At 31.6% G+C, this 27,620-nt stretch overlaps 5 protein-coding genes and 1 long non-coding RNA gene across 9 annotated transcripts; 5 read left to right on the plus strand and 1 right to left on the minus strand.

Moving 5' to 3' along the window:
* The first annotated feature begins 5,144 nt into the window (after positions 1–5,144).
* Positions 5,145–7,595, plus strand: LOC127264212 (uncharacterized protein At4g15970-like). The gene is made up of 4 exons (XM_051293667.1): positions 5,145–5,531; positions 5,928–6,293; positions 6,378–6,856; positions 6,947–7,595. The coding sequence occupies exons 1-4, from the start codon at positions 5,325–5,327 to the stop codon at positions 7,029–7,031; spliced, it is 1,137 nt and encodes a 378-aa protein (XP_051149624.1). The 5' UTR covers positions 5,145–5,324; the 3' UTR covers positions 7,032–7,595.
* Positions 7,596–8,903: 1,308 nt separating this feature from the next.
* LOC127264216 (NADH dehydrogenase [ubiquinone] 1 beta subcomplex subunit 7) lies at positions 8,904–11,022 on the plus strand. Its single transcript, XM_051293673.1, has 2 exons — positions 8,904–9,295; positions 10,761–11,022. The coding sequence occupies exon 1, from the start codon at positions 8,958–8,960 to the stop codon at positions 9,258–9,260; it is 303 nt and encodes a 100-aa protein (XP_051149630.1). The 5' UTR covers positions 8,904–8,957; the 3' UTR covers positions 9,261–9,295; positions 10,761–11,022.
* A 4,740-nt stretch (positions 11,023–15,762) lies between these two features.
* On the plus strand, positions 15,763–18,385 carry LOC127263875 (putative Myb family transcription factor At1g14600). 4 transcript variants are annotated; one of them, XM_051293147.1, is made up of 7 exons: positions 15,763–16,063; positions 16,292–16,426; positions 16,519–16,595; positions 16,691–16,727; positions 17,156–17,222; positions 17,475–17,685; positions 18,054–18,385. In XM_051293147.1, the coding sequence occupies exons 1-7, from the start codon at positions 15,964–15,966 to the stop codon at positions 18,303–18,305; spliced, it is 879 nt and encodes a 292-aa protein (XP_051149104.1). In that variant the 5' UTR covers positions 15,763–15,963; the 3' UTR covers positions 18,306–18,385. The 4 variants fall into 4 exon arrangements, with proteins under 4 accessions (XP_051149104.1, XP_051149108.1, XP_051149106.1 ...); XM_051293149.1 differs by having other exon boundaries at positions 15,946–16,067; positions 16,150–16,426; positions 18,054–18,384; XM_051293150.1 differs by having other exon boundaries at positions 15,950–16,067.
* Positions 18,386–18,616: 231 nt separating this feature from the next.
* Positions 18,617–19,107, minus strand: LOC127264152 (uncharacterized). Its single transcript, XR_007841628.1, has 3 exons — positions 19,021–19,107; positions 18,878–18,924; positions 18,617–18,782 (listed from the first exon to the last, which is right to left on the minus strand). It is a non-coding gene; the product is annotated as an uncharacterized LOC127264152 (long non-coding RNA).
* A 714-nt stretch (positions 19,108–19,821) lies between these two features.
* Positions 19,822–23,012, plus strand: LOC127263499 (protein NRT1/ PTR FAMILY 8.3). Its single transcript, XM_051292557.1, has 5 exons — positions 19,822–20,097; positions 20,738–20,843; positions 20,918–21,135; positions 21,327–21,883; positions 21,971–23,012. Exons 1-5 carry the CDS (start codon positions 20,047–20,049, stop codon positions 22,791–22,793), a joined length of 1,755 nt encoding a protein of 584 aa, XP_051148514.1. The 5' UTR covers positions 19,822–20,046; the 3' UTR covers positions 22,794–23,012.
* Positions 23,013–23,649: 637 nt separating this feature from the next.
* On the plus strand, positions 23,650–27,396 carry LOC127263500 (protein NRT1/ PTR FAMILY 8.3-like). The gene is made up of 5 exons (XM_051292558.1): positions 23,650–24,006; positions 24,725–24,830; positions 24,903–25,120; positions 25,782–26,338; positions 26,426–27,396. Exons 1-5 carry the CDS (start codon positions 23,956–23,958, stop codon positions 27,246–27,248), a joined length of 1,755 nt encoding a protein of 584 aa, XP_051148515.1. The 5' UTR covers positions 23,650–23,955; the 3' UTR covers positions 27,249–27,396.
* The last annotated feature ends 224 nt before the right edge of the window (positions 27,397–27,620 follow it).

Below are 27,620 nucleotides of genomic sequence, written 5' to 3' on the forward strand. Positions count from 1 at the left end.
CACCTAAATTATTACAACCTCCCGCATATAGCGCAATATTTGATTTTTATCAGATAATTTAAATGAATAATATTAAGTAGAATAAATTTGAAATGAGATAATATCATGAGATAGAAGTATATATTAATTTATTTTTATTATTTAAGTGAGTGACATGATTGATAAATTGTAGTTAAATGTTTCTATTTTGAAAATAAAGAATATATGAGATATACTAAAATAAAACATATTGCAAGATATATGTGTAAGGAAAATAATACTTTTACTACTACAGTATTTTCACCCAACAATTTAAAAAATTAATCGCACTTAAATGGTAAAATTAATTTATTGTAATTAAATTTGTATTAAAACTTTATGTTAGCCTTCACTAATCAAACACAATAAACATTACATTAATTGTTTTTTATTGAATAATATAGTTAAATAATTATAAGAATTATAATTGCATTTTACAAGTAAACTTACTCTTATTGTGTAATACTCCCTCCGTTCCAAAAATAATAGTCTTGTTTATTATTTTTATTTATTATAAAACAATAGTTTTATTTTCATAAATAATCATATCACTATAAAACTACAGTTACTTTTTCATTATTATTACACAATTGTCACTACTTTTTACACTAATACAATCACAAGGACAAAAAAGTTTTTTACCTGTACTTTTTACTCATTACCAATATAATATTCATATTCTTTAAATCTCGTGCAAAACACAATCAAACTATAGTTTTGGAACGGAGTATTAAATATCGATTTTATTTTTAATTAATTAGTATTGATTTTATTGGATGTTAGATAAAGTACTAGTTGACATTTCAATGTAATATCTTTTACATAAAATAAGTATGTTTTTATTTGAAATAAGAGGATTGTATATGGTAATATTTTTTTATTTTTTTATTTTTAAAAAAGAAAACCCTACGAAATAAAGAAACCATCAAACTTCTATCTTATATTTCAATTTATTATATTTAAAATCATTTCTTTTTGAGTTTAATTTAAAATTTTGGTTTGAACAATAATCCCTATATATATAATGTTTTATACGAATAAAAAATAAAAATAATTATATATAAGTAAACAATTTTTTTAGTAATATGACTATATTAACAATTTATTGATCAAGTTACATATTTGGTCAGTAAGTTTTTTGTTTGAATTTTTTTTAATTAAATTTTAAATTAAATAATATTTTAATTTAATTTGATATTTTATAAGATAAAATTATTTTATTTGGCACAAAATTCAAACTAGGTTGTCTTTTTTAACTAATTAATTATTTTGTTTAATTGTTTGTTGTTGACATGGTTTCCAACTGTTAATTTCTCTTTTGTTTGTTTCTTTTTTTGGTGACTTTTGGTTCACTCTTCCTAATGTGGGCCCATCTTATTTACTTTTTTTTTTTTTCTTTTTCTTTATTATTTTTGTTTTTATTTTTAAAATTTTTGAAACACTTTAGTCAACACTTGGTCAAAGTGGATTCATCACGCTTCACTGCATGCAATATAACCAATGACTCTTTTTATTCAGTATTCTTCAAATATATATATATATATTCCGTTCCACAAAATTTATTTTTATTTTTTATTTTTATCTGGCCATATAATTTATCTTTTTTTTTTTTTTTTGGAAAAGTGATTATACACTTTAATTATATTTTAAAATTTAAAATTCAAAATTTTTTAATTTTAATTAAACTATTCAAGTCATCTTAATTTTAATTTATAATTATTTTAATTAAATAATAATTTTTTAACTAATACACTTCTTAATTATTTACTGATTATACTTTACTGCGCTCATCTTATTTAGGACGGAGGGAGTATTATTTAACATTTGTATCAAAATTATTCCAATATTATTTATATAAATTATTTATAACATATTAAATAATTAAATATTTATTGATTTTCTTTTAGAAAAAAAAAAAGATCATATTAAACCACAGTTATATAAATTAAACCTCAAACCAACCATTCACTTCCAACTACTAATATAAATGTGTTTTTAATTGTATTCTTGTATGTTTTATTTATATATATATATATAAGAATTATATTTATAACATATTTTTTTTAAAAATACATTGTACAAATATTATTTATTAAAACATATTTGATACTTTTTATTTTTATTATTATTATTATTTTATCAAAATACTAACAAATAAAAATAAAGCACAACTAGATAAATATAATGAAAAAAAAAAAGAGTAAAAATAAATACTCCTTGTGCCATTCGGTGGTCTGTATTTATATTCTAAATAATTATTTTTCTATCAGTGAATTTACAAAATTACATTCAAATTTTCATATTTGAAAATCTGTGTTGGATTTTCTTATGATTTTATAAAGTCGGCATATACTATTCAACCATTCTTATTTAATAGTGTTTGACATATACGAGTCCAGAATAGTTTTAAGATCTATATATTCTTCTTATATAAAAGAAATGAAATACTGCATTTGTGCCTTAACACTCTATCAATTTTTTCATTTTGGTTCGTTCTATAATAAAGTATCAATTTCTTTTTTCTTAGAAATTGTAGTATATACTTAACATTACAAATACTCTTACAATTTACAATATATTACACAAATGTCCATTATCTTTATATTATATAATATTAATAAGATTAATTTAGTCTTTTTACCTTTATTTCTATTTTATTCAAATATAATACTAATATTTTTAAAACTCCGTGCAAAAAATAAATAGATATATAGATATGAGACGGAGGGAGTATATTGTAATTTCAAGGATTTATAATAGGGACTTTGAAATTCATTCGCAGTTCGAATGAGTTCAAGTCAAATACCGTTAGATAAGAATGGACGAATAGTATAAAATCATAAGAAAGAATTACGCAATTTTAAAAATATAGAGATTTGGCCTAATTTCGTGAACCATATATGAATTTTATGTAATTTTGGCTATAAGTGTATAGATCGATATAAAATATATCAATTCTATTTAGATGGAAGTTTTGAAATTATGAAAAAATTTGAACATAGTAAAAACCAGTATTTAATGCAATTGTATATAAAATATAAATATGTATATTTTTCAAGAAAAAATATTTTAAGTAAATATTATTAAAATTTTCTTAAATATCAGTGTAAAATATGAAAAGTTGACTTGATGTAGGAAGTAACAAAATATTAAAGAAATTCAATGTGGGCAGGCACACTTTTGTAAACTTCATAGTCTCATTTTGGGCCAATACAACCAATTTTAGCCCATTGTAATTTTTCATGGACCAGCCAAATTCATGTCATGTGTTGTCCCGACAAATTAAATATTTCATACGTCTCATAATTAGATATCTATTTGTTTTTTGTACGTAATTTTAGAAATATTAGTATTATATCGAGACATAGTAGGAATAAAGTAAAAATAACTATGATATAAAAATAATGATATTTGTGTAATATATTGTAAGTTGTAAGGGTATTTGTAATGTTAAGTAGATAATAAAGTTATTAAAAAAATAAATGAATATTTTGTATAAGACGGACTAAAATAGAAAAATAAATACTTTGTTATGGGAGAGAGAGTATTTTGTAACTCTCTTTATCTAACACACTCTCATTCATTTAACACTATTCATTTTTTAGAAAATATAACATCAAATACAATTTTTTTTTCTCATAAAATATAAAACAAATACTAATATTTTATTTTTTCCAAATTTCCAAACTTCTGAAAATCTTCAAAAACCCCTTGTCTAAACAAACTCCTCAGTTATATGCAGTAATTTTGTTATTTTTGTTTGTCATTCCATTTAAATCTATGTTATTCTTTTTCTAATAAAAATACCTTTTAATATTTAAAAAATACCATTAAAAAATAAATATATTTAAGGATAAAATTGGTTTTTTATATTTTTATTGCTTGTTTGTGTTTTTTGTAGTTGTTGCCTTGTTGGCATTATTTTGTTATAAGTTGAGTATATATTATTATTAAAAATAAAACAATTATATTTTAAATATTGTAATAAAATATGGTTTAAATATGAATGTTACTATTTTATCAAAAATAATTTTATATAATACTCCATCCGTTATCCAATGTGATCATTTGATTGGACAAGAATTTTAAAAAAATAGATAAAAATATAATTTTTTTAATAAAGAAAATAAAAAATAATATTTTACTATTAAAAAAAAAGAAATAAATTTAGATAACAAAAATATATATATATAAATTTGGATGACAAATTAAAATGGATTATAATATAAATAAATAGTACATATAGTCAACTCTTTTTATTTATTCATCATTGTATTAATTTTAATTAAATAAATAATAGTAGTGTTTTTATCACTATTTTAAATATTTTTTCATAATAATTTTATTTTACCAAGTTTATTTTAAGAATATATATATTTTTTTATTCCTTTCATACCCAAGTAGATTTACCTAAATTTTTCGAAAAGGAGAATGCAAATTAATTTATAAAAATAAATAATTTCATAGAAAAATATAATTTTGTTTATTTTGTGAAATATTATATAAGTAATATAAAAATACTTACTATAGTAATATATAGTATTCCTTTCGTTCCATAAAAATGATATCATTTTCCATTTTTGTCTGTCTAAAAAAAATATCATTTCTTACAATTTCTAATATATTGCACAAATGTCATTACTTTAATATTACACAATCTAATAAGAGTATTTTTTTCCCTTTTCACTATAAACTAATATAATACTAATATTAAAAGATATACGTGCAAGAAGCAAACGTTACTCTTTTTATGGACGAAGATAGTGTTTTTTATTATTACTTTTTAAAATAAAATTTGATTTTTGACGGAAAAAAAAAACCCTATATTTGTTTATTTAGAATAGATTCAAACGAAATCCCATAAATATGTCACACTTTAATAATAAAAATCTTATTATATGTATATATATATATATTTATATTAGGAGTACTATATATTCTATTTTAATAAAAAGCTGGAAGTTTCTTTTTATAATACTAATAAAAAAATTTTATAAATAAATAAAAATCTTATTATATGTATATATATATATTTATATTAGGAGTACTATGTTTTACAAGCGACCAATGAAAAACAAACAAACACACCCTACATTTTATTACACTTGATATTCACATTTATAAATTACAAACTCCATTGAACAAATCTTCTGTGTCTCGTCCCATTCGACGGTTCGGAAATCAATTCAATCGCCGACAATCTCGCCGCCTCTCCGCCGCTGCGCAACCGACCGACCAAGCCAAATGCCTCACGCCTGGCGCCGATCGGCACCCGCACTTATCCACTGAAAGGATACTTCACTTCCATGGGGATCCCTATGGGCACCGATTTCCCCTCCAAGGTCACTGTTCGCCACCGAGCTGCACTGGCGGTGCTCTTCCTCGTCGCGGCGGTTGTATCCTGCGTGATCCTCTACAACGCCACCGACTCCCTCGGATTCCGAACTCTACACGCCGTCCGCGGTTTCCCCTTCCCCTTCCCCTTCCGAGACGACGACGAATCCCTAACTTCGGTCAGTTACCTATTTCTCACTGATTTTCATTTTTCACTGCGGTTGCTTTCTGTAATTGATTGATTTAATTTAATTTATGTATTGTGAAATTAATTGATTGTGAGGAATTTAGGAAAACGACTGTTGTTGGAAGCAAATCTGTGCTGAATTTGGAAATTTAGGGCTTTTGGATTCGAGTCAATGGAGTAATTAATTGTTCAAATCAGTTGCTTCAATCATCACTTATTTATTCAAATCCTGAATTGGAAAATTGACTTATAGCCTGGTTGATTTATTGAAATATTATGCTGTTGTTGACAATTGGCATTGCATTTAGCATTTCTTCTTCATTGATTATGCATTGTAGAAATGGCTGTTCATTTATACACTGTGATACTTATTTCCTATTGTTTGTAGGACAGTGAGGAGTATAATCTTGAAAGAGTTTTGATGGATGCTTCTATGCCAGATAACACAGTGATCTTGACAACTTTAAACGAAGCTTGGGCAAGACCAGGTTCGATTTTTGATCTCTTCCTCGAGAGCTTCAGAATCGGGGAGCATACGCGCCCTTTGCTCAACCATTTAGTGATTATAACACTTGATCATAAGGCATTTTCGTGGTGTCGAGCTGTACACTCTCACTGCTTTGCCCTAATCATGGAAGGCGTTGATTTTTCGCGCGAGGCTTATTTTATGACTCCTGATTACTTAACAATGATGTGGACAAGAATCGATTTCCTACGTACAATTCTTGAAATGGGATACAACTTTGTTTTCACGGTACTTGCTTGATCTTGCTCGATAACTGTATCGATTTTATTTTGTGGAACGTATTCGAATTACTAATTTGTTTCCCTTATTCAGGATGCGGACGTAATGTGGTTCAGAAATCCGTTCCCTGAATTTTATTCGGATGCAGATTTTCAAATCGCATGCGATCACTTCTCGGGTAAATCTGATGATAGAAAGAATAAACCTAATGGAGGGTTCAAATTTGTTCGAACGAGTAACAGGTCCATAGAGTTTTACAAACACTGGTACTTATCCCGCGAGAAGTACCCCGGATTACACGATCAAGATGTTCTTAATCGAATCAAGAACGATTCCTTTGTAAGACAGAGTGGGCTCAAAATCAGATTCTTGGACACCGCCCTATTTGGTGGCTTTTGCGAGCCGAGTAAAGATCTCAATGAAGTTTGCACGATGCACGCGAATTGCTGCTTCGGATTAGACAGCAAACTCCACGACCTCAGAATTTTGATCGAAGACTGGAAGAGGTACTTGTCTCTTCCCCCGCGTTTAAAACCCTCGATGCCATCATGGAGAGTTCCTCAAAATTGCAGGTACGATAGCGCATTCTCATCCAATAAATCGACAACATTTGCAGATCGTAGTTTCTTGATTTTAACCGTTATGTGCTGGTTTTTCTCCAGTCTCGAGTCTCTCCACTTGCACTTTCCAAAGGCCCCCGAGGAGGATAATGAGGATGTTGAGGACATTGATGACTTCGATAAATAACAACCTCTATGATTCTCGACTAGAGGATTATTTCATGTTCTTGAGCAGGAATAACGTGCTGTAAGATCTTGGTTAGGTTGCCCGCCCTCTATTTATTTCGATTATAATAGGTTGCTTAGTTATTGCTAAGCTGAGAATGCAATGAGGGCACTCTTGTTGCAGGGAAGTTGTATGATTCTTGTTGAATGTCGACCCCTCTAGGATCGACAATAAGAGGTGTTTCTCGGAAATGCTACGAGGCTCGTTATCTAGATCTACATAGTAGTAGTAGTCGTTGTCGTCGTAGGAGGCATCGATTGCTCTCGGGGAAACTAGATATATATATATATTTATACTGTAAGTTATCTTGTGTCATTTGTAGTTTCTTATTGATGTTTTTGTTTGTGATCTCGGCAGTGTGATTTGCTTTGTCGAATTTACCCAAAATGGGTAATGGCTGTCGATCTACGTTATAAATATATATATATATATATATTGTGTTTGTTTAGGGGATTGAATTTTAAATACATTATTTATTTCATTTTTTTTCCCGAAAATATCAAATCAAATGCTTATTTTACATTTTTTATATTTACTAAAAATCAATTTTACATTCAAAATATCACATCATATTATTTATATCATATTATACCACTATTCAAATTCAAAATTTTTACTATTCAAATCCCAACTCATAATCCAAACCCCCAAACAAGCGCACACATAATACAAATACAGTCACATAATATAATAGTTTAGAGAGTCTACACTATAATTTTAATATGTTGATGAGGGTTGTCAAATATGATATTGATTCGGCATCTCTTAAACCCATTCTTTAATATGAATGTTTTAAATTTATTTTTAATATAGTATATATTATTCTTTTATTCTTTTATGATAGCATTATTTTTGTCATTTTAAACCGTGTTTAATAATATATGATCCCACATAAATAATAAAATATCATAAATTTTCACATAAAATTATATTTATTTAAATTTTCATTATACATCGAATACTAATTACTTGTAAAATCCAATAACCAAAACACACAGTTTGTAAGGTATTTTCGGAGATTTCCACTTAAATTGCCCACTTTAATGTAGATATGGAATTTATGTAAAATAGTAATTATTGTATTATAAAAATAATTATAGTTTGAAATTAAAATAATTAAATAATTTAATTATAATTAAAAAATAATGACTAAAATATATAATTATATGAAGATGAAGAAGTATTAATAAAAATGACAAATAGTGTAAAATGAACGGAAATTAAAAATGTGATATTTTATAGGGGATGAGGGAGTATTAATAAAATACTGTAATTATTTATTTATTTATTAGCCCTAAACCCTAGTTAGACCTAGATATTACTTATTACTTCATCCGTTATACATAATTTGTCCCTATTTTTTATTTTGGTCCGTCTCACATAATTTGTCATTTCCTTTTTTGAAAAATTAATTATACACTTTAATTATATTTTAAAATTTAAAATTTAATTTTTTTTATCTTAATTAAAGTATTTAGTTATCTTAATCTTAATCTATAACTTTTTTACTAAATAATAATTATTTTTACTAATATATTTTTTAATTATTTACTAATTATATTTTATCTAAATTTTCGTGTTTACATAATACACCCATATTACATGGGACACCGAGGGAGGGAGGGAGGGAGTAGATAGTAATACCTCAAGGTCCAAGGACCCTTTTATGAGCTTGTCTCAAAGCCCAGGGGCCTAAAAAATTGGGCCTAGATGATCGCACAGGCGAAATAAATTATTTATTCTAATTGGGCCAAATAAAGTTGAGGCCCATAATATTTGCTGGCGAGTTCAAAGCCCTTTAAAAATATTTATATAGATCGACACTGAGAGGAGACCTTTCCTGTTTCCCCAAATTGAAGAATTCATTCGTCTGTGATTTGTTCATCCATGGAGGTTCCAGGTTCGTCGAAGAAGATGATCGCCACGCAGCAGGAGATGATGGATGCCAAGGTGCCCCTCGCGTACAGAGACCAGTGCGCTCACTTGCTCATTCCTCTCAACAAGTGCCGCCACGCGGAGTTCTTCCTGCCCTGGAAGTGCGAGTCGGAGCGCCACACTTATGAGAAGTGTGAGTACGAGCTCGTCATGGAGCGGATGCTTCAGATGCAGAAGATCCGTGAGCAGGAAGCCAAGATGAAGTCGCCGTCCTCGCAACCCATCCCGCTCATCCCTAAAACTGCCAATACTTGATTCAGGATTGTGGCGGCGATGAGTAATTGCTGAAGGTGATTTTATGATTTGGTTTTTCTCTAAATATCTCGAGTTCTTTGTATTTTGCGGCGGTTTTGGGGCTTGCTTTTGGTAGAAGTTAGAATTGGTGGTTGGATTTGTTCGGTCAGGAGTTTTGAAAATAATTGGTTTTCTATTAGGAATTTTCGCAGCTAACGATTACTGAATTTCGAATTGATGATAAATGATGGTACAGAGGATTGTTAGTTTTTCAATTTTGGATAATACGTTGATGTTATGATCTCTAGGTTTTGTTCAGAGTTTAAAAAACTGTTTTAGTGTTTTACGGTTCTGTCTGTTCGTTTTTCTTTTGTTGCTACTTCATAAAAATCTCCACTGATTGTTATTCTTAGATTCTTGTATGTGTACAAGCTTCCAGGTGATACAATGTTCATCACTTGTTTAACTATAGTAATGGATATATGAATTGGGTTGTATTTGTGATGTCTTACACTGAAAATTGGTTGTGGTTTTGAAATGTATATGAATCATTTTTTGCAAATCATTAGAACAGGCAATTTACTTGCTGGTGTGCTATGGGCGTCTAACTATTGATATGGCTGTTTAGATCTTCATGTTGTGCTCTGTTATGGGTGTGTAGGAATAGTAAAAAACTGAGTTTAAATAACGTTTGATGTGATATAGGTAGAATTGATTTTTTATGTAGTATATAGATAAAATATAGTGTTTGATTTAATGATTTTGCGGAAAGAATTTAGACCAAAATCAAGCCTTAAAGCAAAAAACCCTGTAACAGACCTGAAGTTTGAGCTACTTTGACTGGATGTCTAGTTCTAAGGTTGACTTGGTTGTATTCTGGTATTAATTTCGAAAGTTTCTCCAATGTTGCAGCTAACTGAAAAACAATCCCGGCACTGCTAATTTATGACGTTAAAATCAATATTACACATAAGTATACACACTTATTCAATTAAATTTGTGTTCAAATTTGTTATGCGAATGCATATAGGCCCGGATTATCTTTGTGGTTAGTATCTTTGTTGTTTCTTTTAAATTGGGTAAAAAAACAGTTAAAGAAAGAGCTTAGGTGTGCCCCCAATTTTACTCTAGGAATTTATAGATGGAGCTGATCAGTTCTGCGTGGATTAAATCCGAAAATCTAGAGACTGTTTGTGGGTCTGTGAGTTTAATAATAATTAAAGTTGCAAATAACTTGTAAATAAGTTGTTTTAAAGACTTTTCGCACTTCCACTATAGTAGAGCATGCATTTTGTAAGACTTGAAGGTGGTCGATGACATTGCTTGAAGAGTGCTAGATTTAAGAACTAAAGCCAACCTCAAAACAGCAGATCTTGTCAGGCATCAATTTTCAATTTTCAATTGCACCATTAATCTGATTGTAATTTGTAAACATGTTGTCTTATGTTTGGTAAAAAAATCCTGTGCTTGCGCATACTTACACTTTCTCTCTTGAATCATTTACTCTTGTTGTGCTGCCAGGAACCTTGGTTATGTTTGAAGTGTGAGAAGGAGGAGAAAGTGTAATCCCAGCTTCTATTTGTACAATGACAATGGCGAAATAGGTAACTTTTGATTTTCCCTGCCTTTGATGGTAAACCGGTTTTACAATAAATTTCATCCTGTATGATGCTGGATTTGACACCTCTCTCCACATTTACTGAAATTTTCAATTCTGCAAAAATACGATGGATGTTATTTATGCTGACTTATTGACTTACCAATCGTATGATCTTTGGTAATATTGGCTCTCTTTAGATAGAAGATTTGGAGTTCCGGAAATGATAAATAGTGGGGGGTATTTGAATCCAGAGAAAATATATATATATTTAATGTGATTTTTGTTTACCGTTGTTGATGAATAGTGTCAAAAGTAATATATCTGCGTAAACAAAGTCAGATAGGATAGAAATATCATATCATCGTAAATTTGATAGGTACACCTAATCAAAACAGATAATAATATGTTGTTGTGTCATATAGGAGCCTCGCGGCTGTTGTGTAGTTTTTTATATTTGCATTACGTTAACAATTTTGAGAATACTCCCTCCGTCCGAGGAAATGTATTATGGGACGGACGAAAATAAAAAAATAAATAGATTGTTAAAGAGCGGAGGGACAAAATTGAGTATGTGATGTAGATTTATTATTATTATATTATTATTTGACCCATGCATGCACACATTCACATATCCGGATCGGATTCGAACTTCCAATTATTTGAACTCTCTGTGCGTACTTATTATCTTAAGTTTCGACATTTAAGGGTAGTTTTTTTTTTTTTTTTAATAAAAAAGTATATGTATTAAATATTTATTTGATCTCATAAAATAATACTCCCTCCTGTCACAATTTATCTATCCTTGCATGTATATTAATATTATATTGATATTTGATACAATTGATATACATAAAGACTGTTATACTCTTAATATTTATGGTATTAAGTGGTTTTATTTGACGGAGGGAGTATATCAAATATTATTATTATTTTTTTATTTTTCTAATTTCTAAAATCCAAAAATTTGTTTGAATGGAATTTTTATATTGTATAAAATAAAATAATATATTTTAAAATGATTTCTAATAATTATAGAAAAAATTAAAAGAAATATATATATACTCCATCCGTTTTTTAATAAAATATTTATTTAGTTTTTGTGTTATTGAGTTTTCGGTCTTGTATTAGTGAAAATAATTATGAGTTACTAAAAATAATTATAAATTAAAATTAAAATAATTAAATAGTTTAATTAAAATTATAAATTTTAAAATATTATTAAATTGTATAATTATATTTTTTTAAAAAAAAAGAACAAATTATATGGGATAAAAAAAAAGTGGATAAACAATTTAAATGCAGATACATTACAAAATTTGCATTAAGGGGTTGGGTTTTTCTGTGTGTTTTAATTTTTATTATATACTTTTAACTTTAATATTCTTAAAATAAAATTGTTATTAAATATATTGAAAAAGTAAGGAGGAAAACTAACAAACCACCCACCCACCCACAATAATTCGTTTTTTGGTAAAAAAAAAAAAAAAAAAAAAATTCATATATAATGAGACGGGTCAACGAAGGTATCATGGGACCGGTAATGACAAAAAGGAATGATGAGCGTCCAATGTGTTTAGATTATTGTTTTATGTATATATTTTTAAAACTTTTGTGGATTTTTTTTTCTTTTTGTGTCATAGTTTTTTATAAAATATTACTCTCTTCTTTTCGTTCTCACATAGTTTCTTTTTATTTTTTATTTTTTTATTTTTATATAATTTATTTTTATTTTCTATTTTTTTTATTTTTTTTTCTTTTACTCTGCATTTTATTGAATATATTTTTTATATTTAAAAAAATAAAATAAAAAAGAACAAATGACACTTTATTTTAGGGTGTGTTTGTTTGGGGCTTAGTTTTGAGTTGGGATTCGAATAGTAAAAATTTTAAATTTGCATAGTTGTATGATGTGATATAAATAGGTATTGATGTGATGTTGTAAATGTAAAATTGATTTTTAGTATAATATAAAAAATAAAAAATATATGTTTGATTTAATATTTTTGGGGAAAAAAAATTAGATGAATAATTAAAAAAAGTCCAATCCCCCAAACAAATACACCCTAACATAATTGTTTTAATTTAACAATTCTTTAACGATGGAATGTTTGACACAAATAAATCAAAAAAATAGTAAATGTATAAAAAGTAGTGTAAAAATAAAAGTGTAAAATGAGGAGTGTTAGTTTTGGACGCATTATCCAAAATTCATTAAATATGTGCAGGAAATTCCATCATTCTCTGCTTCTCTTCTGCTGCCCATTTAATGCTATTTTGCCCCCCTTCCTATTTCTCCTCATTTTTCTTCTCAATACTGTACTCCTTCGATATGGTATATACTGCAATGAATTAGTTAAAATAATTATTATATAATATAAATAATTATAAATTAAAATTAAGATAATTAATTAGATTAATTAAAATTAAAAAAATATTAAAAAATTAAAAATGAGATTAAGTGTGTAATTATTTTCTAAAGAAAAAAAAAGTGACATTGTATGTGGGACAGACAGAAACGGCAACGTGGACATGATATTTGGGACGGAGGGAGTATTATTATTTGCCAAAATTCATAATAATACTCCCATTTAATATATATATATATTTATTCTGTTTCAAAACATGTTTGTTTGGAGAATTTCCCAAAATTTTATCATTTTTAAAAGAAAATTTTCAAAAAATATCAAATCAAATATCTATTTTTTATTTTTTATATTATACTTAAAATTAATTTTACATTCAAAATTCCACGTCAGTATCTATTTATATCACACCATACAATCATTCACATTCAAAAATTTCAAATTTCAATTTAAAATCCAAACCCCCAAACAAACACACCCATATACATTTGGAATGAACACGTGGATTAATAAATACTCTCTCCGTCCGTTTACAATGGTTACATTTACTTTTGGCGCGTTTACAATGGTTACATTTACTTTTGGCGCGGTATTTAAGAAATAATAGTATTTTAATCATAGTAAGTAGTTAAAAGTAGTTTAGTGACATTTTTGCCCTTACTTTTTTGTGTAAAAGTAATGATATGATGTAAAGTAAGGGTATTTATGAAAAAAAGTAGGGTATTTAATGAAATGTAAACTTTATAATTGGACGTCCCAAAATAGAAATATATAAATTTTGTAAGCGGAAGAAGGGAGTAATATATTACTCATTCCGTCCCAATACAATAGTCTTGTTTACTATTTTTGTTCGTCCCAAAACAATAATTTTATTTTCATAAATAACCATATTACCATAAAACTACCATTACTTTTTCATTTTTATTACACAATTGTCACTATTTTTTACACTAATACACTCACAAGGGCAAAAAAATCTTTTATCTATGCTTTTTACCAACTATAAATATAATATCAATATTCCTGAGAGGGAGTATATTAATAGTGGGTATAAAAGTATTTTTAAAAGATTAAAATGTTCTTTTGTAATTATTGTGAAAATACAAGGATAATTTTATAAAAAAAGTTAGTTACAAAAAATAAAAATAAAATTATAATTTTGAAACGGATGAAAATGACAAAATAAAATTATTATTTTGAGACGGCGGAAATATATATTAGTAAGTGATTTTTCTAATATTATTAATTTTAACTATTTTTTTAAAAGTCAAGTATAAAAAATATTATTAGTAATATAAAACATATTGTCTTTCGTTCGGAATTATTATGTCAATTTTTTTGTTTGCTAGACTTATGTACGATAAAGAGTTTTATTCTTCGTAATTTTATTATCCATACTTAATAAATAATAAAAATTAATTTATAATTACTTTTTCTATTTAACTTATTTTTAATAATTACTTAATAAATTTCTCATAATATTATCACTTTACATTTATATACTTAATTTTTATATTATAACAATATTATTATTTAGTCTCATAATTTTTCTTTTTAAAGGGAATAATATATTATACTTTCTCTGTTCTATTTTTGTTCATTCTAAAATAAGAATATCATTTTATTATTTAATAATTGTACTATTTATTTAATACAAACATTTTTGTATTTTTCATTAAAACTGATATAATATTACTATTACAAAACTATATAAAAAAATAAACGTTACTCTTCTCCTTCCGGAAGGGAGGTAGCATTATATTATGAGTATATATTATTGGTATATCATGACAAATTTATTAATTAATTATTAAAAATAGTAGTACGACACAAAAGCAAATTATAGAGTTGTTTGCTGGGGGTTTAAAAATAATTTGAAATAAAATATTAGTTGAACTTCTATTTAAATAAAAATTACAAAAAAAAATTCAATATTTTTACACTCAAAACTTTTTTTTTTTATTATTAAAAAAAATTACTCCATTCGTGGTAAATATTACTTTCTTCATTCCACATAATTTGTATCTATTTTCATCATTTTCTTAATATAATTATACATTTTAATCATGTTTTAAATTTTAATTTTTAGAATTTTTTAATTTTAATTAAAATATTTAATTATCTTAAATTTATAATTATTTTTACTATAAAATAATTATTTTTATTAATATATTAATTATACTTTAACTAAGTTTTTTTTTATCTAAATTAATGCATCCCTATTCCATGCCACGGAGAGGGAAAATAGTTATATACAGTGGACACCTATATATCTATTCGAAACACAGTCAAAACAAATTCCAAAAATAAAAAAAAAACATATAATGAGATTTACATTCACAATTCTAAATATTTATCCCTCAGTCCAATCAGATTAACTATTCTATCTAGAAATTCAGCAGTCATTATGAAATAGTATGACACAAATGCAAAAAGAACCCAAAAAAAACACAGTAACATTATAAAAAAAAAAAAATGGATCCAAGGGAGGAGAGAGAGAGAGAAGAGGCTACACTAACCTGCAGTTAATAAGAATAAAAAGCAGTAGCAGCAGAAAGAATGAATATTTATTAGAGTAGCATATAGCCATATAGTAGTAATAGAAAGGATTGGTGGATTTTTGTGATGATGTGATGCCTCTCTCTCTCTCTCTCTCTATCTCTGGCATCAAGTAATTAATTAAAAGATTGTACAGAGGCAGGAGAAGAGGGGAGCAGTGAAGTGAAGGACTGAACCATGGAGGAAGAGAAAGAAATAAAGAATGAAAAAAAGAAAGAAGGGTCAAAGGGGGCATCACCACACCACAGAAAACACAACAGAAGGCAGCCCAGACCAGACCAGACCAGACCAGACCAGACCAGGCATGTTAGTATTATGTCTTTTGTGTATTTGTAATCATCATTTCTAACCACATTACAAATCCAATCCTATGCCATTGCCATTGCAGTTCCTCCTCGTGACCTTCCTGCACACTTCAAACTACATTTTATTCATCTCCCTCCTCTCACTGCTGCTACTACTACCTTTCTTGTATAATAGTAGTATCTTCATTTCTAGCTAGTAGATTGATCTGTTACTGTTACTGTTAGTAATATCAATGGGGAGCTATGGAAGGAGTAATGGGGTGAGGCAGTATGTGAGATCAAGTGTCCCACGCCTTAGATGGACTCCTGATCTTCATCGTTGTTTTCTTCATGCCATTCACACCCTTGGGGGCCAACACAGTATTATATCTATATCTATATCTATATCTATATCTATATAATATTTCCAATTTATGTTATCTTTTTTTATGTATCATCTTCATTCTATGCAGAAGCAACTCCCAAATTGGTTCTTCAATTGATGGATGTTAAAGGCCTCACCATTTCTCATGTCAAAAGCCATCTACAGGTTTTTTATTTTATTTTTACACTGATTAGATTTTTCTATTTTATTAGATGTTTATAGCGTGCTCCTAATTTTTTTTCTTTTTAAAACCAATATAGATGTATAGAAGCATGAAGAATGAGGTCAACAGACAAGGTAGGGGGTTTCAATCACTAATCTTTTTTCCTATAAAATAACTATGAACTTCGAAAAGAATAGCTGCTACACTGCATTTATGGTTTTTTTTTTTTTTTTTTCTGTTTTTGTGGCCTATATTGTAAATCTGCAATCCCTTAAAAGTCTTCCAGTAATGGCATGTCTTAGAACCCTAATATTTTTTTAAATATAAAAAAGAACCCAAAACCCTCTCTGGTTCACATTCTTTATTAGTCTTGGAACCCTTTTGCATGGTTCTTCCCTGATATGATATGAAATGAAATGAAACTTGACAAGAAATTACAACCATGTGATTCTATTTCTTTCTAAGTTTGTCAACACACGCAATAATTGAAACCTAAGCTTTTCTGCCTCACTGTTTGAGCACCTTTTCCTGTGTGTTTTTGGTTGACTCTATTCCTATTCAGACAACAGCATTGCACAGCAAAGGAAACTGTCCTGTGAAGAGGATTCATTCTTCATCTCTCCTAAAAGGTGTGACCCCCCCCCCCCCCCTCCCCCAACCCCTATGCCTATTTTTTATTCTTAGTAATAATGAAGGCTACAGATTCTCATATTTCAAGAAGGGTTGTTGCAAGAAACAAGAAGGATTTTTGGATTCACATCTTTTCAGTTCTTTTTTCTTTTTCTTATTGGCATTGTCTTTTGTAGTATATCTTACAAATCCCAAAACCCCATACATTATGATGTTTAATTATATTTTATCCAACAAAAAAAAACCAACAGGGCAAGAATAGAGAAGACAAGTTGGGTGTCTGAATGCAGCCAAAGAAGACAGTGTGGGGCAGTCACCAGTCCGTACAGTGATGATGATTACATGCAGGCTTTTGCTGAGAAAGGTGGAATAAAGGAGAGGGAAAAGAGTGTTTTCAGAGTTCAAATTCAAGAAAACCCTCAAGACAATCAAAACCCTTCTGTCAATACAGACTTTTTCAAGGTACAATCTATGCCATCCTCAAGACTTGTTCTTTACCTTCTTTGTTGCTTTATCAAACAGTAGAAGGGTGTTTTTACGAGTACTAGTTTTCAAAGTATTTATTCAGTTCCATTTTCCTCCTAAACATTTTGAGAAAATAGTTCTGAGATTTCTTTAGGTAACTTTTTGTTGTACCCATTATTGTCTATAGATTATGGGACTCTAAAAAACTTAGAAACTAGCCAAGATGATCAACTTGTAGCCTTGATCAGTTCTATAACCATAATTATTGTTCCTCTTCCCTTAGGCCATATGTGAATGTTATATGCTATCTTCCTATCTATGCACGTGTTGATACATATGTAGTTTATCTCTACGTTCATTTGCAGGTGGAAGAAGATCGTGGCGAAATCTGCAAGTCTGGGAAGAATGAAGTAGTAGAGGAATGTGAGCTATCATTGTCATTGTCTATGCCTAATTTACGCCATAATCATCTTTCGGTCCAGAGAAGCAATGTGTCTTCTACAAGTGAGATTAGTGAAGCAGCTACTACTACTTCATACTCTATTAGGTCATCTAATTCTTCCCAAGAATTTCATGAACTTAGCCTAGACCTCACTATTGCTCTAAGTGGTGCTTAGCTTGACTTTGCACTGTTTCCTGAGATTATATACTTTTTTTCAACCAGTGTTCTATTGTTTAGAGATTGAGAAAAAAAAACTTCATCCCAGCAGATTCATCTATAGACAGATTAGTAGAAAGGGGAATGCACAATTCAGATCAGAGAATGATAAAAAAACAAGGTCAGGTTTCTAACATTCTTATGACATTCTGAGAACAACTTGGAAATTGTCATCAGGTAAGAACGTTCCAAATTATAACACACAATAAGAGGCAAAGTAATGAGTAATTGAAGTGAAGCTCTAAATAAACAAATATGGCATTATATGAAATGGTCCTTAGTTTTGAATAGCAAGATCATCGTGTTCTATCAGTTTAGAATCATTTTTTTAACAGTATGACCGTGAACTTGCTCTTCAAGAAAAACAACTAGTTTCTATTTGATGAATCAATGGATATTCGCAATCAATCTTCAAGTACTATTCCTGCATATCTCCCTACCAAAAAACAAAACACATTGCAAATTCCAAACAAAAACTAGAAAATGATTTTTTAATTAGACAAGTTGGGGAAATTTTAGAATAGCAACTACCTGTAAACAACAGTCGCCGATTCCATTTCAGGCATCAGCAGAAGAGACTGTAATTCATATCGACAACTTCATACGATAATCCGCAACACCAATACGACGCTCAATAATCTGAAAACCGCAGAATAATGCGTAAACATAATTACCTCAGTAAACAATTGACAGTTATTGCCAACTCGCAGCGCAAGTAGTTTCATACATTGAGTGCGAAAATGAGATGCAGCAGCGTAGAATACAATTACTCAACGCTTTAAAATATTAAAACTAGTACATCTGTTTTTAAAGCAATGCACTTTCATTCATTTGGTAATATTTATTTTTTAAAAAATATTACTATCATTACAAAGTTTACAGTTCATTAGATATCCTATTTTTTTTCAAAAATATTTTTATTTTACATTATATTTACTTTTACAAAAAAAAAAAATAAAAGCAAAAATATTATTGCACCAAAAGTAACTGAGGGAGTATTTCTTTTTTAGGGGGAATGTATTGACTTTTTACTTTTTATAATGGTTATTTTGATTTGTATTAAATATTATATATATATATATTTATTATTTTTAAAAACTGGCAATTCAAAATTGTTATTGGGAGAACGAATTTTTTTGTTTTTAGGTTTGTTCTGTGTATTTTATCTATTTTTTTAAAATATATATTTCATAATTTAAAGTATAAATTTTTTAAATTTTAAATAAAGTTATTAATATTATTATAATTTTAATATCTTTTAATTATTTATTATAATTAAAATAATAATATTATTTTTTAAACATTGTGAAAAAAAAGTAAATATTTATTTGTGAACGAAGAGAATATAAAAAATAAAAGATAAAAATAAAAAATACTAGTGTTTACTCTTATACGGAACAGACGTAGACTGTTTGAATTCTGTAAACCATAACAAATAGACATTAATCTAATTAATTACTGTCTTTCTTATCCAACGGAAGAATCTTCGCAGACGTCACGACGACACTCAGAATTCTGCTCAAATTTTCAATTCCCGAGAAGAAAACGTGCAGTCGAAGTCGTAAGCAAGTAACCATTATCACCATTCTGTTTTGGTGTTCCCCTAAATCCTCTACGCATCGTCCTCGACCTCGAGCTCCACCCAATTGCCACCAACTGTATCTCATCTTGAATCGCCTTATTCGGAGCTAGGGATTTAAATGGGTACCCACGAGGAAGAGCGATTGCTGATCGAGGATGGTCTTGTTCAGGTATAACTCTTACACTGCACAATTGCTGTTCAATTCATCAGTAATTTCTGTTAAGAAAGGGATCCAGGGCAGTAATTTCGGCGTTTCAATTTGATTAATTAGCTTGTGCTTGACTTTTGTAAAGAGGAGGATTATCAATTGATCTTCGGATTTATGGATAAGGTTTCTTCGATCAGTACTTTATGGATGGTTGATTGTGCAATAGGGATCTTGAAATTGATTGTGGAAATGAAGAATAGGGATGAATTATAGTTTTTGGGAATTGTTGATTGCAATATCCATTCGATTATTTAGTTTGTTCGTTTCAATTCTGTATCCCTATATTGCAAAATTCATCAACAGGATATGATTCTGAAGTGTTCAGAAAGTGAGATTGTTTGGCATTCATCCATTGAAGTATTTAGATATTAAATTCTTGGATTCAAATTAATCTTCGATCCGAAATGGTTATTTTAGTTGTCAATTCGATGTGCTTTTGTTGCATCGTTCTAGTCCGTCATTTGTACACATTGGATTTCTTCCCCACATGAATCATGAAGATGGAATGTTAGGACTTGTCCAAGATCTTTGTAAATTGGCTAACAAATATGATTTTTAGTTTATATTTCAAGTCTTTTGATCAGTCTTTTTTCTTGTATAGAGTGAAAACAATGCATTGTATACCGGTGATGGCTCTGTCGACATTAAAGGAAACCGTGTTCTGAAGAACACCACCGGAAATTGGCGAGCGTGCCCCTTCATTCTCGGTATCTGCAATGCACGAGCGCTTCTTAAGTTTTGATCATTGCCATGATTCTAATAAAATCTTGCATTGTCACAGGGACTGAATGCTGCGAGCGCTTGGCTTATTACGGGATTGCGACTAATCTTGTTAGTTATCTTACCAAGAAGTTACACGAAGGGAATGTGTCGGCTGCTAGAAATGTGACTACTTGGCAAGGCACCTGTTACCTAACTCCCCTTATCGGCGCAGTTCTTGCAGATTCCTATTGGGGACGATACTGGACAATAGCCGTCTTCTCGACAATTTACTTCTTTGTAAGCCTCCAATTCCTTTTCACCATTTGTTACTTACCTCTTTATTGCTATGATCATTGCTATTATTTGTTTGTCATCGTTTTGCATTTGTTTATCGTTTCTTAACCATTTTCCAAATTTAGATGAGCTTCAATTTGGCATAGATTGATCTTTATTGCTTATATGTGTTACCGATCTCTCTCTTCATGAAGGGAATGTGCATCTTGACGATGTCGGCTACCATACCTTCACTTAAACCTCCCGAATGCGTTGGTTCAGTGTGCCCTTCCGCCACGCCCGGTCAATATACGGTATTCTTCTTTGGATTATATCTTATAGCGCTTGGAACGGGAGGGATTAAGCCGTGTGTTTCGTCGTTCGGCGCTGATCAGTTCGATGACACTGACTCTGTCGAAAGAGTTAAAAAGGGCTCCTTTTTCAATTGGTTTTATTTTTCCATCAACATTGGCGCTTTCGTATCGAGTACTGTAATCGTGTGGGTTCAAGACAATGCAGGATGGGGGCTCGGCTTCGGCATCCCGGCTTTGTTTATGGGAATTGCGATTGTAAGCTTCTTCGCCGGGACCCCTCTTTACAGGTTTCAAAAACCCGGCGGAAGCCCTCTCACCCGAATGTGTCAGGTTCTCGTTGCAACTTGTCGTAAACGGAGTTTTCCGGTACCCGACGATAGCAGCCTTCTTTATGAAACACCCGATAAGAGCTCTGCTATAGAAGGAAGTCGGAAATTGCTGCATACTGATGAGTTACAGTAATACTCTGCATTAATACTGATTCTTATGCTTAAGATGATTTCATTGTCTTCTTCTTTGTGACGACGTTTTCGTTTCTTGTAAAGGTGTCTCGACAAAGCGGCAATAGTTGGGGAAGAAGAAACCCGAACCGGAGATTACTCCGACCGTTGGAAGCTCTGCACGGTGACGCAAGTCGAGGAGCTGAAAATCTTGATACGCATGTTTCCGATCTGGGCGACTGGAATTGTGTTCGCCGCCGTATATGCACAAATGTCGACGATGTTCGTTGAGCAAGGCATGGTGATGGACACAAGCATCGGCTCCTTCCAAATACCCGCAGCCTCGCTATCGATGTTCGACGTCATCAGCGTCATCGTCTGGGTCCCCGTCTACGATGCGCTTCTTGTTCCGATCGCCAGAAAGCTCACCGGAAAAGAACGGGGTTTCTCTGAGCTACAAAGAATGGGCATCGGCCTGTTCCTCTCCGTCCTCTGCATGTCGGCGGCTGCCATCGTCGAGATACGGCGGCTGGCGCTTGCTCGGGACCTCGGGATCTCGGACAAACCCGTCGCAGTTCCGATGAGCATTTTCTGGCAGGTGCCGCAGTACTTCCTGCTCGGGGCTGCTGAGGTGTTCACGTTCATTGGCCAGCTCGAGTTCTTCTACGATCAGTCGCCGGATGCCATGCGCAGCCTGTGCAGCGCGCTGGCGCTACTGACGACGTCGTTGGGGAATTACTTGAGCTCGCTCATACTGACGGTTGTGACGAGTTTAACGACGCGCGGAGGGCAGACTGGGTGGATACCGGATAACTTGAACGAGGGTCGGCTCGACTGCTTTTTCTGGCTGCTGGCGGGGCTGAGCTTCGTCAACATGGTGATCTATGTGTTTTGCGCCAAAGTATACAAGTCGAAAAAATCATCGTGAAGGAAAAAGAGCGAATATGGTTTAAGAAGAAGATGTTCAAAGTGTTGGAAGGTACAAATCAAGATTGTAAGTTATTGGTTATGTTTACTTTCTATCTCATCTCATGTATGACTTTTTTCAGTTAAGATTTTACGTTACCCTGGATAGGATAGAGGTTGCGGATTTTCGGGTTTACGGTGGCAAGTCAATCTTAGTATTACGGTTGAAATTGATTCGAAATGCAATATTAATTTGAATTTGAATTTAAACGGTACAGTAATATAATGTAATATTAATTTGAATTTTATTTTAAACGGTACAGTAATATAATGTTTTGTGAAAATATAATTTATTTTTAGGTTAAGTTGTACAAAATTTATAAGTCTTGTTTCATAAAATTGCTCCAAATTTTTTATATTTCTTAAATTGCGTCGAATTGCTTCGTGGTTTCGTAACGTCTAACCTTTTGGCAGTCTTTATTTAACCGTATTTGAACTAAATGCGTCGAATCGTTGAATAAATTTTGGAATCTCAATTTATAAACCACTAAAATTACAAATATATTTTTTTTTTTTTATATTTATCCTAAAAAAAAATTGATAAATATACTTAAAAATAGTTATTTTTCTTCGGGTTAGAGACAGAATTTATGAAATCAAAGATAGATTTTGTAGGACTTAACCTTATTTTTATTAAATATTTTAATTTAAAATATTAGAAAAATAAATCCAAAATCACATAGAAAAGTGAAAAAAAGAAAGAAAAGAAGAAAACAAATTAATTAAATAGTAAAAGAATGTATTTAAAAATATGTAAAAGAAAATAAATTAATCGATAGCATTTTAAACGCAAACAAACACGTCCTGGAATGTTAATCACCAGTTCCATAGTACTAATTTCTTTGGGAACACTGAACGAGAAATTTTATCCGATCGAAAATCTTCGCAGAGTTCGCGCCGCACAGTTACGTTTCTGAAAACTTTTAATTTAATTTCAGAGAAGCAAAGATGGAGATAGATGGAGAGTGTTTTACAAAACTTATCGGACAACACCCCATCGCCATTCTATTTTCGTATCCCTCCAAATCCTCTACGCGTTGGCCTGCTTGCAATCGCCACAAAAACGGATTTCCGTTGCCCATATCATCTCTATATCTCCATTATTCTGAGTTAGGCATTTAATAATGGATTCCCGCGACGAGGAGCAATTGCTGCTTGAGGACGGTCTTGCTCAGGTACGACTCTGTTATGTTGCACCTCTTTGATGATTTTTCGCATTTTGTTTTGTATATTGTAGCGTTTATGAACGATTTCGACGTTCAATTTGTGTTGGGGTGTGCTTTGGTGTGAAGGCGTATTGTTCTTCGATCAATGCTTTGTTGTTTTCAGTTATAGGCAGAGAAATCACAAACAATCACGAGTTTTTGTTTTCTTCCGTTTGTTTGGATGGTTGGGTTGGATGTGTGATTGAGGGATTACAATTATTCTCTGCCCTAACATGTTATGGCAATAAGAGAGGATAATAGAATTTATCTTTTTCAGGAAGTGAAAATATTAGGTCAATTTGATTATTGTTTCAGGTCAAACTGGGATCTAATGATATGATTCTGTTCACGTCGAAGCTCCTTTTAAGCATTTGGGGGTTCTGATTCGTCTAGTCCATCCTTTTTCTTGTTCCTAGCTTACTTGATTGAATCAGGCATGGAAAACATCACAACCAAGATTGATTCATCCCCTTCTATAATATGATCATTATTAAGCCTAGTTTAAGCTAGAACTGAGATGCATTTCGTTATTGTGTTTCCCAACGACAGATTTCATGCCCTGATGAATTGTGAGAATTGATGTTATGACTTGTAGAGATCTTTAATTTAAGAAACGCAACATACATATGAATCTCTTTTTATCTTTTCGAGTCTTCTGATCATTCATTCTCTCTTTTTTCTTGTATAGAGTGAAGATAATGGACTTTACACTGGCGATGGCTCTGTTGACATTAATGGAGACCGTGTTTTGAAGAACAACACTGGAAATTGGCGAGCGTGTCCTTTCATTCTTGGTATCTGCATTGCACTAGTGCTGCTCTAAGTTTTGTTTGTTTCAGGTGTTCTAATCTTTTGTATCGGCACAGGGACTGAATGCTGCGAGCGCTTGGCTTATTATGGAATTTCAACTAATCTTGTTAGTTACCTTACCAAGAAGTTACATGAAGGAAATGCATCGGCAGCTAGAAACGTGACTACCTGGCAAGGCACCTGTTATCTAACTCCCCTTATTGGAGCAGTCCTTGCAGATGCCTACTGGGGAAGATACTGGACGATTGCTGCCTTTTCAATGATTTACTTCATCGTAACCTTCCTATATCTTTTTATGGCTAGTTTATCTCATCATTTGTGTGTCGTCATTGTGCGTTTGTTTATTGTTTCCTTGACGAATTTTCAATTTTGAATTCTTGCATGTAAGAGAATTTAATTTCACTTTTACAAATATTTGAGATATACATGTGCTTCACTATCCTTAGTGTATGCAAATAAAGTTGTATTAGTTGCTAGAGCATAAAAGGGTATACTTTTTTATTTTGTTCCTACTTTCTTTATATTGGTTGTTGCTTGAGCATAACTAGTCCTATAATAGTTTTACTTTTAGGAATCTGTATGAATTGCTGCGGGAGGATTGATTTTAGGACAGAAAACAGCACCTTTCGAATGCTGGTTTTCATTTCTGTTAGACATTAATCGATTTTGTTTTGCATTACTTTAGCCATCTGAATATGAATTTTTCGTTAAATTGGTGCGAATGAGGTCACAAAGTTTGATAAAACATGTCATTCGACTCAGAACTCTTTGCATTCACTTCTCATCCATTGTTATCCAACTTGGCATGAAGTGTTTCGCATTTTATCTCGTTGAAATTTCTTTAGTATGTTCTTTATCTGTCTATACAATTAAGTACTGATTCTTGACTGACTCCCTTCTCCAATTGCTACTGATCTCTTCCCCTCTCCTTGAAGGGAATGTGCACTCTGACGATGTCGGCTACCATGCCTTATCTTAAACCTCCTGAATGCATCTATCCAGTATGCCCTTCTGCCGCACCCAGTCAATATGCAGTGTTCTTCTTCGGGTTATACCTTATAGCCCTTGGAACAGGAGGGATCAAGCCTTGCGTTTCTTCGTTTGGTGCTGATCAGTTTGATGATACCGATTCTGTGGAGAGAGTTAAAAAGGGTTCCTTCTTCAATTGGTTTTATTTCTCCATCAACATCGGTGCATTCGTATCAAGTAGCATAATTGTGTGGGTTCAAGACAATGCAGGATGGGGGCTCGGATTCGGCATCCCTGCTTTGTTTATGGGAATTTCCATTGCAAGCTTCTTTGTAGGGACTCCTCTTTACAGGTTTCAAAAACCAGGAGGAAGCCCTGTTACCCGAATTTGTCAGGTTGTCGTTGCAACATGCCGCAAGTGGAGTTTGCCCGTCCCTGACGATAGCAGCGTGCTGTATGAAACAACCGACAAGAGCTCTGCTATAGAAGGAAGTCGGAAATTGCTGCATACCGATGAGTTACAGTAATACTCTGCATTAATACTGATTCTTAAGCTTAAGATGATTTCATTGTCTTCTTCTCTGTGATGGCGTTTTCGTTTCTTTTGAAGGTTTCTCGACAAAGCTGCGATAATTGGCGAAGAAGAAACCAAAACTGGAGATTACTCCGACTCCTGGAAACTCTGCACCGTGACACAAGTCGAGGAGCTGAAGATCTTGATTCGGATGTTCCCGATCTGGGCTACTGGAATAGTTTTCTCTGCCGTATACGCTCAGATGTCGACGATGTTTGTCGAGCAAGGCATGGTGATGGACACGAGCATCGGCTCCTTCCAAATCCCTGCAGCCTCCCTCTCGACATTCGACGTCATAAGCGTCATCTTCTGGGTCCCCGTCTACGACAAAGTGCTAGTCCCAATCGCCCGAAAGTTCACCGGCAAAGAACGGGGTTTCTCCGAGCTACAAAGAATGGGCGTCGGCCTGTTCCTCTCTGTCCTGTGCATGTCGGCGGCTGCAGTCGTGGAGATTCAGCGATTGGCGCTCGTGCGGGACCTGGGAATGTCGAACAAACTCGTGGCAGCCCCGATGAGCATCTTCTGGCAAGCGCCGCAGTACTTCCTGCTCGGGGCGGCTGAGGTGTTCACGTTCATCGGCCAGCTGGAGTTCTTCTACGACCAGTCGCCGGATGCAATGCGCAGCCTGTGCAGCGCGCTGGCGCTGCTGACGACATCGTTGGGGAATTACTTGAGCTCGTTCGTACTGACGGTGGTGATGAGTATAACGACGCGCGGAGGGCAGACCGGGTGGATACCGGATAACTTGAACGAGGGTCGGCTCGACTGCTTCTTCTGGCTGCTGGCGGCGCTGAGCCTCGGCAACATGATTATTTACATGTTCTGTGCCGAGGCGTATAGGTCGAAAAAATTCTCGTGAAAGGAAAAAGAAATACGACGGGGAGAGGAGGTTAGTGGTTACATAGTAAATTTGTTATTATTATTTTTTTTTTCCAATTTTTAGATTCAATTTCAAATTGAATTGTTTGAATAGTTGTTTTTAATCTTTTGATTTGGATATTGTGTTCATTTGTTAATTGTAATTATGAATTTTAATATAGTATTAATTCATACTGTTCACATTCAAATTTATATTTTTAGAGCTAGTTCTTTTTATTTGTCCTTATTTTTATATTACAGATAAATATAATACAAATATTGTGTAAAAGATAAATGAATATATTGATAAGAGAGAGTATTATTTGATATATATTAATTTTAGCGAAGCAGCTTATCAAACTCATAACTCGGC

Source organism: Andrographis paniculata, unplaced genomic scaffold, assembly GCF_009805555.1.
Source record: "Andrographis paniculata isolate CXL003 unplaced genomic scaffold, ASM980555v1 Contig69END, whole genome shotgun sequence".
Lineage (NCBI taxonomy): Eukaryota > Viridiplantae > Streptophyta > Magnoliopsida > Lamiales > Acanthaceae > Andrographis > Andrographis paniculata.

Excerpts from the sequence above, each read along its gene's own strand:
- LOC127264212 (XM_051293667.1), top strand. The coding sequence starts at position 5,325 with ATGGGGATCCCTATGGGCACCGATTTCCCCTCCAAGGTCACTGTTCGC. Across the intron at positions 5,532-5,927 it reads ACGACGAATCCCTAACTTCG|GACAGTGAGGAGTATAATCT; the intron begins GTCAGTTACCTA and ends TATTGTTTGTAG. Across the intron at positions 6,294-6,377 it reads GATACAACTTTGTTTTCACG|GATGCGGACGTAATGTGGTT; the intron begins GTACTTGCTTGA and ends TCCCTTATTCAG.
- LOC127264216 (XM_051293673.1), top strand. The coding sequence starts at position 8,958 with ATGGAGGTTCCAGGTTCGTCGAAGAAGATGATCGCCACGCAGCAGGAG.
- LOC127263875 (XM_051293147.1), top strand. The coding sequence starts at position 15,964 with ATGAAAAAAAGAAAGAAGGGTCAAAGGGGGCATCACCACACCACAGAA. Across the intron at positions 16,064-16,291 it reads ACCAGACCAGACCAGACCAG|TAATATCAATGGGGAGCTAT; the intron begins GCATGTTAGTAT and ends TGTTACTGTTAG. Across the intron at positions 16,728-17,155 it reads GAATGAGGTCAACAGACAAG|ACAACAGCATTGCACAGCAA; the intron begins GTAGGGGGTTTC and ends ATTCCTATTCAG.
- LOC127263499 (XM_051292557.1), top strand. The coding sequence starts at position 20,047 with ATGGGTACCCACGAGGAAGAGCGATTGCTGATCGAGGATGGTCTTGTT. Across the intron at positions 20,844-20,917 it reads AGCGTGCCCCTTCATTCTCG|GGACTGAATGCTGCGAGCGC; the intron begins GTATCTGCAATG and ends GCATTGTCACAG. Across the intron at positions 21,884-21,970 it reads CTGCATACTGATGAGTTACA|GTGTCTCGACAAAGCGGCAA; the intron begins GTAATACTCTGC and ends TTTCTTGTAAAG.
- LOC127263500 (XM_051292558.1), top strand. The coding sequence starts at position 23,956 with ATGGATTCCCGCGACGAGGAGCAATTGCTGCTTGAGGACGGTCTTGCT. Across the intron at positions 25,121-25,781 it reads TTTCAATGATTTACTTCATC|GGAATGTGCACTCTGACGAT; the intron begins GTAACCTTCCTA and ends CTCTCCTTGAAG. Across the intron at positions 26,339-26,425 it reads CTGCATACCGATGAGTTACA|GTTTCTCGACAAAGCTGCGA; the intron begins GTAATACTCTGC and ends TTTCTTTTGAAG.